This window comes from Castor canadensis, chromosome 5, assembly GCF_047511655.1.
Source record: "Castor canadensis chromosome 5, mCasCan1.hap1v2, whole genome shotgun sequence".
Classification (NCBI taxonomy): domain Eukaryota; kingdom Metazoa; phylum Chordata; class Mammalia; order Rodentia; family Castoridae; genus Castor; species Castor canadensis.
In genome coordinates, this window is record NC_133390.1 from 73,032,498 (window position 1) to 73,047,769 (window position 15,272).

Below are 15,272 nucleotides of genomic sequence, written 5' to 3' on the forward strand. Positions count from 1 at the left end.
CACCAAAGGCGCTTCCAATTTGCAATCTGTTTTAAATGTATCCACATGATTTTTGTCTGCTTTATTACCTGCTATAACCTGAGTGCAAAACGGGAGCTTGGAGCATAGCGGCAGCTCTTCACCTACCTACTGACACAATTGTCTGCTATCCACACCAAACATCCCTCACAGCTTACCACTTTATTCTTCTTGTAAAAAAAACAAAAAAAATCTCTGCTGAAAGTGGTATTTTCAATCTTTCTGTCTTTAGATCACTGAGTAGACATCACAGACAGTTGGGCGTGCAAAGAGCAAAGCCCCTTAGTGGAACAAGCTAACACATTAATACAAGCAAAACTTTGTTTTTCAGTATAGACTTGGCTTCTTTTCTTGTTTCCAGCCTTTCAAGATCTTTTAGTAGATTGTGACCCACTAGGTTAATGTGTTTGCCCAAGATATTTAACAATCTTACCTGATACTGGTGTTATAAAATATTTTTGCTTTTTTTCCCCTTCAGCAACATATGAGCACCAATACAACAGAAGAATCTGAAATTTCAAATTTTAAATCCTAAAATGCCTACTACAGCATCTTTGGATGCTGAATCTTGCCTGTGTCACTGGTTTTTCACCAAAAATATGGTATATTATAAAGATTATTCAAACGCTACTCTTCCAAAGAGGAGAAATTAGTAGTAATCTAAACAATACCAAACACGTGATTTTTTTTCTTATCTGTTTAATAAACTCAAAACAGAGTTACAAAATCCTATTTTTCCACATGGAAAAAACTCAGCATCAAATGGAATGGCTCAGTTAATCTACTTTCTTAATCCCATGGTCTACAATCGGAATATTTTGTTTTGATAAAAATCTGTTTTTGACTATAGACAGACAGATAGATGTGATGGTTATCTTAAACACTACATCCATTTTCATAATGCAAAGCCCTAAACTTTGCCTATTCAACTGAGAGACTTCACTCAAGTCTCACTGCCACTGAATAACTAAAACTTGACACCCCTCAAAGAGAAAGTACTGCTCTCTTAAAAGGCAAATGTGATTTTCCACATTCTCTATATATGATGAAATTATTAAAGCCTATTTTAAACTAATAACTATGGGTTTTATCATACATTCCTACACCAATTGAAATTGACTTCTAAGCCACTAACACCCAAAAGAATTTAGAGTTTAAATTCTCATTTATTGTAATAGAGAGATTTTTATTAAATTAAAACTAAAGGTGAAGAGAAACAGCTATTAAAACTCTCTAAGAATAGTGCAATTCCAACAACATGTAACAAATCATCCATCAGCAACCATCAGTTTGACTATCCTCCCAATAGCTAACATTCCATCCTCATACTCTCTTCAGAATTTTTAATGGTTTCTCTAAGCTAGATTTCACTCCTGGCTACACTTCATTTTTAAATGGTGAGCTTTTGACAGTACAGAAACATGAAACTCACTGTAATAAGTGTAGTACCACAACTAATATTCAGCACGATGACCCTGAGTTTTATAAAAAATTCTTTCTTTCTTCTTTCCTAATCTTTTTTTTTAAGTTTTATTGTTTTATTATTCATATGTACATACAATGCTTGGGTCATTTTCTTCTTTCCTAATCTTAAAGAAGTATGTGATATTTTCTAAAAGATTTATGTCATCAGAATTTCTTTATGAATTCAGTTCTGTGGAAAACAACTTACCCAGAGCACATTAGCTCTCTGGGAAAATTAGATAAATAAAAAACTAATGTATTATTTTCTTAATTTTCTTCATTTTCTCCTAAGTATTAATTCATATTCCCTTTTTTCACCCCAACCCAGTCTTTTTTTTGAGTTCATCCTCAAAGCTACTTCTTCCTAAGTCAAGGTAATATGTAGAAGAAAGTATGACATTTACCTCTTACCTTTTAATTAAAACTTCCTTACTTAATTTTAAATCTTTTTGACACCAAAATCTCACATCTTCTCTGGGAACTACAGTGTGTAGCAAGAATGTGGAAAAGAACTTTCTATATAACTCATAGTCTGTATGTGGAATATGTTCAGCATAATTTAATCGATCTCTATTCACACCACCTAAGAGTTTTAACAAACAAACCCAGGTCCTTTCTTCAACACCTACAAGAGACAGGGCATATAGAAAGCACTCAAATTATTTGTTGAATGAACATTTCATAATAAAAAGAATTAAGAGGGCTGGTGGCTCATGCCTATAATCCTAGCTACTCAGGAGGCTGAGATCTGGAGGATCATGATTTGAGGCCAGTACAGGCAAACAGTTCACAAGACCCCCACCTCCAAATTAACCAGAACTAGAGCAAAATAGACTGGAGGTGTGGTTCATACTGTAGGGCATCTGCTTTGCAAGCTTAAAGTCCTGAGTTCAAACCCTAGTCTCACACACACACACACACACACCACCCCCACCATCAAAAAAGAATTAAAAGTACCTTGCCCTCTGATTCCATTGTTAAGGAGTTTGAAAAGGACTATAAAATGTATACAGTATCTGACTAAAATAATATTATACTTTATGAAAAAAGACTTTTTTAAGGATTCATTAATGTTAACCCCAAAATTCTGTTAAAACCCTTCTGAGTTGGAAAAGTTTTCTCCAAATTCATGTACCTCAATAAAGAAGTCAATGGCAATACCTCATTTATCCAGAAACATCTAACATCAAGACCCGAGTCTCACACTTAAAGATACATCATAATCACTGTTTGCTCTTTTAAAGTATATGCAAATCCATGAGTAAAAATCTCCAGGGATGGAGCCTGGGAATTTAGATAACTTGAAAATGCCTTATATGTGACTAACACAGAGCCAGAAAGGAGAACCACAAACATAAATGCACTGATCCTGAATTGCTTCTATACAGACTTTACGCAGACTTCTAATAACTTTAGCTATCTGTGGCCCTACTACAGAACAAAAACAGATTCAAAGGGGTGAAGTAAAGTGATGTGGCATACTCACACAGATATAGTAATGTAAAAATGAATAGCATGTCCTTAAGGAATGAGCAATTTAAGCGATTAGAAGCTCTCAAAAACACTTCTAGCTACTTGGGAGGCTGAGATTGGGACGTCCGCTGTTTGAGGTCAGCCTGGGCAAAAAGTTCACGAGACCTCTTATCAACCAATGGATGGGCTTGGTGGTGCACGCCTGTCATCTCAGCAACAATGGGAAATGTAAAACATAAGGATAAAGGTCTAGGCTAGCTTGGGCATAAAGCCAACATCCTGTGTCAAAAACAATCAATGAGGCCAGGCACCAGTGGCTCACATCTATAATCCTAGCTACTCAGGAGGCAGAGATCAGGAGGATCACAGTTCGAAGCCAGCCTGGGCAAATAGTTCCGCGAGACCCTATCTTGAAAAACCCTTCACAAAAACAGAGCTGGTAGAGTGGTTCAAGGTGAAGGCCCTGAGTTCAAGCCCCAGTACCTCAAAAAAAAAAAAAAGAAAATCAATCAATGAAAAAAGGGCTGGTGGCTCAAGTGGTAGAGTCCCTGTAGTGTGAGGTCCTGAGTTCAATCCCTAGGACCACCAAAAAACCACCAAAAACAACAACAAAATACTTAAAAAGTCTAACACTTAGAAGTTTTCATGGTTTCATGAGTGGAAGGGGAAGGAACAGCCCTAAAATATTCCTCCTACAAGACTCCAATTCAACACACATTTTTTCATGAGCACCAAGAAATTTAAAGTTGATGTATAATCTAATTTATGAATATTTAAAATGCAAACAACACAATACAAAACAAATTCTAACAGTAGTTACTTAAGATAAAATGAAATGAGGGGGGTGTTTCCAGTGGTAGAGTGCTTGTCTAGCATACATGGGACTCTGGGTTCAATATCCAGCAGCACCCCCATTCCCCCCAAAAGAAGAAATTTGACATTTAAAGGGGCAAGCTTCTACTATGCAGAAATTTTCCCTTTTTCTATTTTTATAAAACAACTCATTCCATAGTGCAGCCAATACTTTGATCTAGACAGTACTGCCTAATTCAATTAACTCCCTTCTTCATCAGAAATGTTGGTCGGAATACTTTGGTAATTTTCAAGTATTAAACCTCCCTTAAGATGACTAGGCTTTCCCATATGACAAAGATTCAGAAAGCAATTATGCTGAAAACCTATGACAGCTAAAGATGGTGTAACAACCCAATATTTCTTACCACAAAGGTTATCTTGAAGGGAGTCATATTTAGCTGGATGTTTATAAGCTCTGATATTCTTACTAAAATCCTATCACATTGCTCCAGTTGTATTTTTTGTACATATCTGCAATCTGACAGTAGTAACACATGCTAAAAATACTCATAATGGCAAAAGTCAAGATTTGAAAATGTGTTGGTGGAGAGTGGAGTCTTCGAAGTGTAATAAATTCAAATCCACACACCCCCATTCCCAGTCATTTCACCCTCTGGAGAATTTCCCCTTATGTAAGTTACACTTATAACAGAACAAATTTTTGAGAAACTTAAAAAATTTTTATAAAGGATTCAAAACAAGAAATACATGGGCTTATAAACCTGAGATAAACATCTTTTCACACAAAATGGCAGAATAAGTTACTTTAATGAAAAATCTGAAGTATGTCTTTCCTAACATGTTCTTGAGAAAACAGAAAACAACTCATTGTTGGTACCTCAAGGTCTGAACTCCACACAAATAAGAATCATTCACCTGGAGACTGATGATCAGTGTTAAAAACAGTCACACCCAGCCAGGCATGGTGGCACATGCCTGTTACCCCAGCACTAAGGAGCCTAAGGCAGGAGGATCTCATGTTCAAGGCTAGCCTGGAGTACATAGACTGACAGACTCTGTGTGTGGAGTACATAGACTGACAGACTCTGTGTGTGTGTGTGTGTGTGTGTGTGTGTGTGTGTGTGTCTGTAAAAGATAGTTATTGTCCTGTTACATGTAACATGTGAGAACAATTTAAAAGTAATTGTTTTTGTTATTCTCATACCAGTATGCTATGTATTACTTCTAGTCACTTCAACCTTCTAAGAATTTCTTTTAAAAGACTCTCCCAAGTCAGGCATCAGTGGCTCACACCTGTAATCCTAGCTACTTGGGAGGCAGAGATTAGGAGGATTGCAGTTTAACCTGGGCAAAAAATTCGAAAGATCCCATCTCCAAAATAACCAGAGCAAACTGGACTGGAGGTGTAGCTCAAGTAATAGAGAGCCTGCTTTGCAAGCCAGGCATGAAGCCCTGAGTTCAAACCCCAGTTTTACACCCTCCCCCTCAAAAAAGACTGCCCTAAAATGTCTTCTTATATATGTTTAATATTTAAAATAGATCAAGTCTTTTTTTTTTTTTCTTAAGGGTGGGGGTGAGACAGGATCTCACTATGCAGCCCAGGCTGGCTTGGAATTCACTATGGACCCCAGGCTGACCTAGAGCTGGCAATCCTTCCTCTTGCTTCAGCCTCCCACACGTTAGGATTACAGATGCACACCACCACACCCAGTAAGATCTACTCCCAGCTAGATCACATCTTTCATCTAGCTACTACATAGGTATACTTAAACAAATACTTTTAGAAATACTACAATAATAAATTATAAATGAGTTTATAGCAATGGATGAGCAAAACAGTTTAAATTCTAAATATGTGACCTGTATTTAAAAACACCTAGAACATGTCACAAAATAAAGATTCCAAGGAACACCTAACAGGAAATAATAATCTGGATTTTAGACAGAATTTCAAAAAGATATTAACACTCCAGAACAATACACCCAGAAAAACATGATACTGAAACAGCTAGAAAAATCCACAAGTTACATATATCATAACTTAAAGTCTTTAAAAAGATTTTCCCACAAATCAATAGTGAACTCAAGATAACACAGTCACACTATAAAAGTTTAGGTATTACCTTTCCCTTAAAATCTGGGATTATCCTATATATAAGGAGCTTGACTTATCCCTTAATGCAAAGATCAACAAAAATGTAATCTAAAAATCATGGAGAAAAACATGAAGACACCAAAGAAAGAAAGGGGTTTCATAAAATGTAAAATATAAAATGCTATTACAAATGAGAGAACCAAATTCAACATAACTGAAACTAAAAAAACTCAAATTTAAGTTATAATGAGACTCCCATCTTGAACTATGAAAAAGCAAAATCTGATACTCAAGGCTGGAGAGAGTGCAGCCACCTCAGGTCCTCTTGTGTAGAAATATGACTGCCACAACACTTCCAGAAGGAGTAACATTATCAAAAAAAACTTTTTAAATTACATCATTTGATTCAGTAACACACAATGATATATACATAAATATTTTAAGTGGATCATGATTTAAAATGAAGACAAAAAATACAACCTCCTGAGGCTAGGTCCTGTGGCTAGTTCTGTAATCTCAGCTACTAGGGAGGCAAAGTTCAGGAGGATCATGGTTTAAGGCCAGCCTATGCAAAAAGTTTGAGACCCCCTTCTCAACAAAGCAAGGCAGGTGTGATGGATGGTACATGCCTGTTATCCCAGCTACACAGGAGTCATAGATAGGAGAATCACACTTTGAGGCTGGCCCCAGGAAAAAAGGACTGGAGGCATGGTTCAGGTGATAAGAGGGCCTGCCTACTTAGTTTAAGTATGGCCAATGAAAAAAAATACAAACTCCCAACAACACAGTAATCATTAAATACAACATGATCTAACAAAGATAATATATTATGCAGCTAATAAAAATGTTCACAAAAACTACTGGGCTGATGATGTAGCTCAGTGGTAGAGGTTTTGCCTAGAATGCACAAGACCCCAGGTTTGATCCCCAGCACTACAAAATAAATAAATAAAAACTGAAGGGAAAAAAATCTATTGCTAAATTTAAGTGTAAAAATAACTATACACACTTTAAGTAAATGTATCTCCCTTTCTCTCCCTCTCGATATATATATATACATATATATATATATATACACATACATATATATATGTACACATATATATTCACAAAAAAATTAAGAAGAAAGGAATATGGCAGAAAATTAAAAGTAGTTATCTCTAAGAAATGTAACTGGATTATTTTAGACCGTTATGGTTTTCAAAACTGTCTGTTACAGGCATACTTCTATCTCCCACAAACAGTGGTAAACTGGTAAATGTTTGAACAACCATTTAGGGAATGAGAGAATTGGGAAGCATTTGGTGAAGTCCATGGTATAAATATTCCCACCATGGCTAATTATATAAGCTATCAATGGTTTCAGCCCACTGACTAGCAAAATTCCTGAAATTTTAGCTATCAGTTCTTGCAAGCCAGAATGAGCTACTCCTGTTCCAAGGTAGTGCCAGCATACCATATTCCAAAAGTATAGAATATAAATAATAATGATGATTATGACTTCAAATCACAAATACAAAAGAGTAGCCATCAAAAAAAAAAGGTGTGAAGATTTTTTTAAAAAGAAAAAAGCTTCACTACATGAGGGAAGGAAAAAAGATGAGAAATAACTATAATATGAAAATATATTGCAGTAAGTTCACAGAATTACTAGAAACACCAAAACTATTACATATAGTCAATTACTACTTTACTACAGAGAAAAACAAAAAAGTTGGCAGCTCCTAGTATTTACTGGATCATTTGTTTATTTACTAATCCATTTATTTATAGTCATAAAATATTAAGTTCCCATTATGCCTTCTACTCCAGACTCTTGCCATGCAGCTGTTAATAAAACGGAGTCCTTGCCCTCGTGGAGCTTACATTCTGTTACGGGTACCCCACAATCTTTTCCTGATGACTGGTACTGAATTTTAATGAAATCTTAATATTAAAATAAGCTAGGCTAATATGAATGAGAAGTTACACCCTGCATACCATCTGTTAGTATTTAGAGAAATGAGACACATGGGAAAAGAAAACTTCATTTAAAAAAAAAAAAAAAAGAAGGACATTATGAAAAGACAGAAAAGTTAAAAGCCACGGCCCACCACCTCAGAGCAGGCATGAATCCCTCCTTACTGTTCCCTCCTGGTGGAAATTGGTGAAAAAACCAACTTTACTAAACCACATGAGACTTTTATATCTACCTGAATGTCCAACCAGGTTCCTGCCCACAAGATAAACCGAGTTTGATGTTAATGATTAGTGACCACCACCTTTAATATATTCTTACTTTTGCAGGAGAACGTTGTTTCCGCTTCTTCTTTTTCTGTAAGTCTACTGGCTCTCTGATTTGTTTTTTGTCTCTCATCAGTTGCTCAGATACATCAGTAAAAGTAATTTCCTGTTTTACACTTATCTGTTTAAAAAAAAAAAAAAGCTGATTTTAGAAAAGCATAAAAAGTCCATTGTGACAAAAAGCCATTGTATGTTTAATCCTTTGCTGAACCTACATATAGGTGCTCCCACAGTAACTATCTATATATGTGTGTGCACCAACTAAGTAGAGTGCTACAGAATTAAGAAATAAAAATCAAGAATACATAAACTGAGGGAGAAACTAAGTTTTTTTTTTCTAAATGTACCTCAAAAAAAGATTAAAGATGTCCTGAGAAAAGATCATAAATCTAGTGGAAGGCCAGGAATGGTGGCACATACCTGTAATCCCAGCTAGTCAGGAGGCCTGAAACAGGAGAACTTGGTTTGAAGCCAGCTGGGCAGTAAGTTAGCAAGATCCCATCTCCTAAACAAGCCAGGCAAGGTGGCTCATACCTGTAATCCCAGCTACCTGGGAAGCTGAGACGAGGGCAAAAGTGGGAGACCCTACCTCAAAAACAAACTAAAAACAAAAGGACTGGGGGCATGGCTATAGTGGAAGAATATGAGGGTGAGTTCGAACTCCAATACCAGAAAAAAATAAAAATAAAACAAGTTGGGCATGGTGGCACATGTATATAATCCCAGCTACTCAGGAGGCAGAAGTAGATGCATCACAGTTCAAAGCCAGCCTGGCAAATATTAACAAGGCCCAATCTCAAAAACAACCCAGGTGTGGTGGCCCAAACTTATGGTCCCACTTGGGAGGCTGAGATAGGAGGATAAGGATCACAGCGGGTTGCCAGCTCAACTGAAAAACCAACTAAAATCGTATGTTCTCCCTCATATGTGGACATTAGATCAAGGGCAAACACAACAAGGGGATTGGACTATGAGCACATGATAAAAACGAGAGCACAGAAGGGAGGGGTGAGGATAGATAAGACACCTAAAAAACTAGCTAGCATTTGTTGCCCTTAATGCAGAGAAACTAAAGCAGATACCTTAAAGCAACTGAGGCCAATAGGAAAAGGGGACCAGGAACTAGAGAAAAGGTTAGATCAAAAAGAATTAACCTAGAAGGTAACACCCACGCACAGGAAATCAATGTGAGTCAATGCCCTGTATAGCTATCCTTATCTCAACCAGCAAAACCCCTTGTTCCTTCCTATTATTGCTTATACTCTCTCTACAACAAAATTAGAGATAAGGGCAAAATAGTTTCTGCTGGGTATTGAGGGGGGGAGCGGGAGGAGGTGGAGTGGGTGGTAAGGGAGGGGGTGGGGGCAGGGGGGAGAAATGAACCAAGCCTTGTATGCACATATGAATAATAAAAGAAAAAAGAAAAAAGAAAAAAAAAAAAACCAACTAAAAGCAAAAGGGTGCTGGAGGTATGCTCAAGAGATAGAGTGCCTGCCTAGCAAGCGTAAGGCACTAAGTTTAAATCCCAGTATTGCACCACTCCCCAAAAAATCTAGTGAAATACAGTAGAGGCCGGGACACTGTAACATCAATTTCACTGCCACACTTAAGGAACTGATGCTGAGGTTACAAACATGCAGAAAAACCAATACAATATTGGGGACAAAAGGGATATTTAGACATTTCAATGGGCTGTCTTTTAAATCATGAAAACAACACAAAATTCTGAAAGAAGATCAAATCAAAAGAAAAGACAAACAATGAAAACATATTTTTACATTCAACATTTTTGACAAAATAGCAACCAAATTTTTTTAGCTTTTACAACACACCATCACCAAATGTGATTATAAAACTGCATACGGTTTTAGGCCACTACTCTGCATAAGACGTAATGCTTACTATATTAATAAAGAAGATAATTAAGATTTCAACATTGTTATCCCATCTTCCGGTCTCAGGTCTTCACAAAGCTGTTCTGTATTCAAATAAACACACCAAAGTTCTAAGGTCACTAATAGTGCTGTTAATTCTCACCAGATTTGATGGTGCTCAATCATACTCCTCCTCACTGCTACCTTTTCAATTTATGCTTGAAAACACAAGGATAAATTCAAACACAAAAATTTTAAAAGAAGTTTTCAACTCCACAGGTTAAAAAAGACAGCAAAACTTGAGAATCATCTGAATAAGCACAATGTGCTAATGACAAAAAGCAAAATAAAAATATAGTTCAAAAGATTCCAAACATCTTAGAGATTGCTGGTACTAAGTCGGAAGACAGACAGCTATGTAGAAAGGGCTTATGAGTAAAAAAATCAAGGATTTTAAACTGAAAAATAAGGAAGTAAAAGCTTTCATGAATTTCTGAAATGTAAGCACTATGAGAATCACAAATCAAGAAGCTTGCAAAAAAAAAACATGATGTAAATGATTATTGACTTAGTAATTCTATCGTGTTCCAGAACAAGTTACCACTCTTACAGTTTCTTTTCATACCAATTATTTAGAACACAACACAGAATGGTAAAATCACCACCACCAAGGCTTTGGAATATAGTCATTTTACCACCTGTGCACTGATACTTACTAAAATACAATACAGACTCAAGCTAAGTATTAGACAAAGAAAGATGAAGAGACTTTAGGCAGCTGTAGAATTGCTCTGTCCTATTTTTTAGGGTCTCCAAAAAGTAATCCAGACATTTCTGTCAGCTTATGAATTGCAAAGAAGTCATGGAAATGTAACATGCAACAATAGAAACAGAGGAACTCTTTTTAGCAAAAATGTCTAGTAGAGTGTAAGACAGAGTTGTGCAACTAGCAACTATTCATAAACCAAAGTGCCTCTATTTGCAAACAGTAAAGAAAAAAAGATTTATACCCCTATCTTAAACCTTTTAGTTACTTCCACATACATGGAAAGTGTTTCATGTTACTATTATCATTTTCAAATTAAGGCATACTTTCAACATTGTAAAAGCAAAAACCTAAACCTACAAGTATGGGTGGAATGAAGCACAGTGATTACCAACAGGCACACAGTAAGTTACGTTTTTAGAATGCTCCAGTAGGCTGATCACTCATAAATGGAATCATCTTTTTCTATAACTTTGAATCATACTCTAAAGCATATGGTCTCATCTAAAGTATTCAGAAACGATGCTGGCTAATCCAAAAAGACAATGAGTATGATGGTAAGACAGTTACAAGAATGAGTTCCGCAAAAAATAAAGGGAGGGGGACCTGGAAAAACTCAAGCCTTCTTTCACTCAAGGAAGACTACAATAATGACCTACAAAAACAAGAAATCTTTGTAAACATGGCAAAAAGATAATTCACTTTTAAGTCATCTATCCTTTCCTTGAGAATGTTCTTTAAAGGAAAACCACGTTCTCAGTGTTACTTCTCACAAAAAATAAATCAAAGTACAATTAATAAAAGCAGGCATCAGTAAATAGGTGATGCTTGAAAAGAATGGTTTGCTGGATTATTAAAATTCATTATGCATCAAGAAAATCAATAATGTATAAAATATGTCAGGATTTTTAAAAACCAAAACCTCGTTTCCTCCCCATCATTTAACCATTTCACCTACCCTATTAGTACCCTCATGCCTATTTGTGAGCCTGTATCTCAATGCTTTTCTCTCTCACTATCCAGAAATACCATCAACACCACCAAACTTATTCTTTTATCAGATCTAGCTAAACCCAAATATTTTCCCTTTAGAGGACTCTGAGACCTCTGTTCATCCTGATCCAAGTTCCCTCCAAACAAAGAAATAGTTCCTATGATGTCATGCTCCCTCATCCCTTGCTTCTGCCCATCTGGTTCTTTTTTGAAAATTCCATAATACATCTCCCTCTTTATTCTCCCAACCTTGTACACAACCTTCCTACACTGAAAAAACTTCCCTTGATTCTCAAGCCCAGAATCCAGAATAGCTTTCTTTTCCAAGTCTTATTTAATTTCAACATTAAAGTAAATAAAACATCTTACTTTTGTATTTAACTATTTCATGTACATGTAAAATATTCTTTGTTGGAACTTCCTACAATGCCTTCCAACATTTACTCATTCAATAGCTATGTGCTCTATGCTAAAGTAAGGCTAAAGTAATAAAAACATTCACTGAGATCTATTATACGCAAAGCATCACTCTAGATGTGGAGAACACATTCTAAATTTGAGGTCTCCTCTTCCAGTGTTTTAAAGTGTAGATCCAGAATTCTAAAGCATTACAAAAAACAAACTAATAATTCAAGACAGCACATGTCATGCTCTAACTAAACAAACGGTACAAAGAATAAAGACTGGAATTCAAAGGGAGAATCAGGAAATGAAGACTTGAAATAACTGCAAAAGGCCTTATGGATAAAACAAGAAACTTAATCATAGATGCAAGTTTATCATATTACATATTCCTTCCTTTTTTTTCTTCCAAACCCGATTCTCTTCCCAACTTCCTTCTTCCAGACTCAATAATGTTGATAAGTGATGTAACAAATACAGTAATGAGGAGTAAATGTGGCATTTGGTTTGCAAATTTTCATCTACCTCCTTCCTCACCTCCCAGAAAGAAGGTAACTGACTCCTTGGGATCATTCTGGACTCTTCCTTCTTTTCATTCCCAGTATCTTGTAGGCATATTCAGCAACATCCAATTCACTTCATTTAACATTGCCAACCCTGTTAACTTAGGGGATATCATCTCACAATGTAGTCTTCGACAAATCAATGAATATAAAACTGTTTTCTTGTCATTTCTCTAGTGAAAACAGGCAACACTGCCCTGCTGCTAACAGTATCAATTATAAGTTCACCATCTCAACTTTCAAGACTGTATGTGATCCACTTTGCAGAAAAGACCTAGGTCATTTGGCAGAAGTATCTGTCCTTACCATCCCTCTTCTCCACCTCTGGAGCCCTATGTTCCTATCAGTTTTCAATGTCAATTTTTGGATTCTCACTTATCCTCCCACCCACTGAGAAAAAGAAAAAGGAAGGCATCTTTTTGCTTTCCTTTAACTCTGTGCTAATGATTCCATTCTCAATTGTCACCAAAGCCCTGTTGTTTCACTCAGTCTCTAAAACTCTGTCCCTGACTCCCTCAGCAACTTCTTCTCTTTCTAAAAGCACAATGAAATTTCCTCTACAAATATTTGTTGACTCAAATTTTTGCAAATACTATTCTTCTTATGGCCAAACATTTCTTCTTTTTTTACAGTGATGGGGATCAAACCCAGGGCCTTGCCCAAGCTAGGCAACCACTCTACCGTTGAGCTATATTCCCAGCATGGTCAAACATTTTGAAAGAATAATTTTTACATGGCATATAGGGACAACTGTCCCCAAATTTAGAAAAACAGCTGTCCTGAGAGTAAAAGTAGTACATATCCATATAAAAAGGATGTGTTTAAATAGCCCCAGAAGGAACCTGTTGCAAAATATTACCTAGGAAATACTCAAGTTGATTCAAGGTGATCACAAGTTTAAGTATTTAACTGTAAAAAGAAAGATATAACATAATTAACTGTACTGCAAACATACTGACTAAAGAAAGAATGTAGCAATATTTGGGGATATTCACGGAGTACAGAAAATGAGAAATTTAAGAATGTGTCTATCTGTGTATCCAGGATCATTTTGGCAAGAACAGTGAGATATAACGAGTCAACAGCAAAATTTCAAATTCCAAGTTCACAAAGCTACAGAATAAGATAGGAAGATGAAGCAGTATAGTGATGGACAGGACTTTATGAGTCATGAACCACTACCCTCTCCACCTCTGCCTGACCCAAAACCATAAGCAAAATCTTGAAATGAACTACATTTGTCGGCAGATGAAGTAGACAGCAGTCCTTTTATTTTGAAAAGGTTTAGAGATCCACAGAACAAATTCTGGTCTACTTTCCTATTACATTTCTAAATTTAGATTTTAGTTGCTATATCAGCATCTTACAGTTTAGATTACTATAGATTTTCTAAAATATCACATAAATTTAGTACTCTCCTTTTCCTCCTGGCACGTTTATGCCCTAAATTTACATAAATGGTTCTTAAGTGCTGGGACTCCTGAAGGGAGGGCCCTGAAACCCTTTTAGTGTCAGGCTTCTTGATCAAAAATGCTCTCTCATATTCTCTTTCTCTCTCTCTATCCGTCCCTCTCTTTCTCTTTTTTCAGTACTGAGGTTTGAACTCAGGGCCTGGCACTTGCTAGGCAGGTACTCTACTACTTGAGCCACACTTCCAGCCTTCACACTGCTTTTTACTCTTTCATGCACATACAGCCCCCTTTCATAGTATCATTTCACAGAGGCTGTTTAACATGACATTACCACAGACTAACGCATTAGTAGATATAAGAATGCTATTATATTAAGCTAGTAAAGAGATCTGCAAAAAAGTGCAAAACAATTCTCTTTTCACTGAATATTTCGTTTTAAAAATAGGATTTTTTCATTAAAATGTTATATACTAATACACGAGTTTTTGTTAATGATAAACAAAACTTAAATTTTTGCATTTCTAATTTATGATAAATACTGCAATATAACCAATATAATCAAAAACTCTTAGGAATCTACAGCATTTTTAAGAGTACAAAGGGGTCCCAAGACCAGAATGTTTGAGAATTGCTGCTCCAGATCCAAGCTTCTTTTTTGAGACAGGGTCTTGCTATGTAGTGCAGGCTGACTTTGAATCAAGATCCTCTGACTTCCGCCTTCCAAGTGCTGGGGTTACAGGTATGATCCACCACACCCTGACTAAGCACTACCTATCTCTCATTCACTCATCATTTATTGCAGTGCTAGAGATTGAACGCAGGGTCTTATGCATGTTAGGAAACCACGGTACCTACCACTAAGCTATATACTCTCAGCCCTTAGATACATCATAATCATACTTTGTGTTCCCTTCTTTTCCTCCACACAGTCTCCTTAAATACAGAAGCCTAGGCCCCACCGAAGTGAAACCATTTGTATACTGTGTGTGTAAAAATACCTGTATCTTCTAGCTGTATTTGCTGAGATCACCAAGGAAGAAAAACACTACTCTCCACATCCAGACCCCAGAACTTAGTTTCTAAATACCCTCATCCAAATAACAAAGACTGAGG

General features: G+C 36.3%; 1 protein-coding gene across 10 annotated transcripts in view; it reads right to left on the reverse strand.

Moving 5' to 3' along the window:
* Positions 1 to 15,272, reverse strand: part of Znf148 (zinc finger protein 148) — a 115,745-nt gene that overhangs the window by 30,166 nt on the left and 70,307 nt on the right. For all 10 annotated transcript variants that reach the window (XM_074073351.1, XM_020184190.2, XM_020184186.2 and 7 more), the window contains one exon: positions 8,145 to 8,270. In XM_074073351.1, coding sequence (XP_073929452.1) covers positions 8,145 to 8,270 — 126 coding nt within the window. The remainder of the gene's footprint in view (positions 1 to 8,144; positions 8,271 to 15,272) is intronic.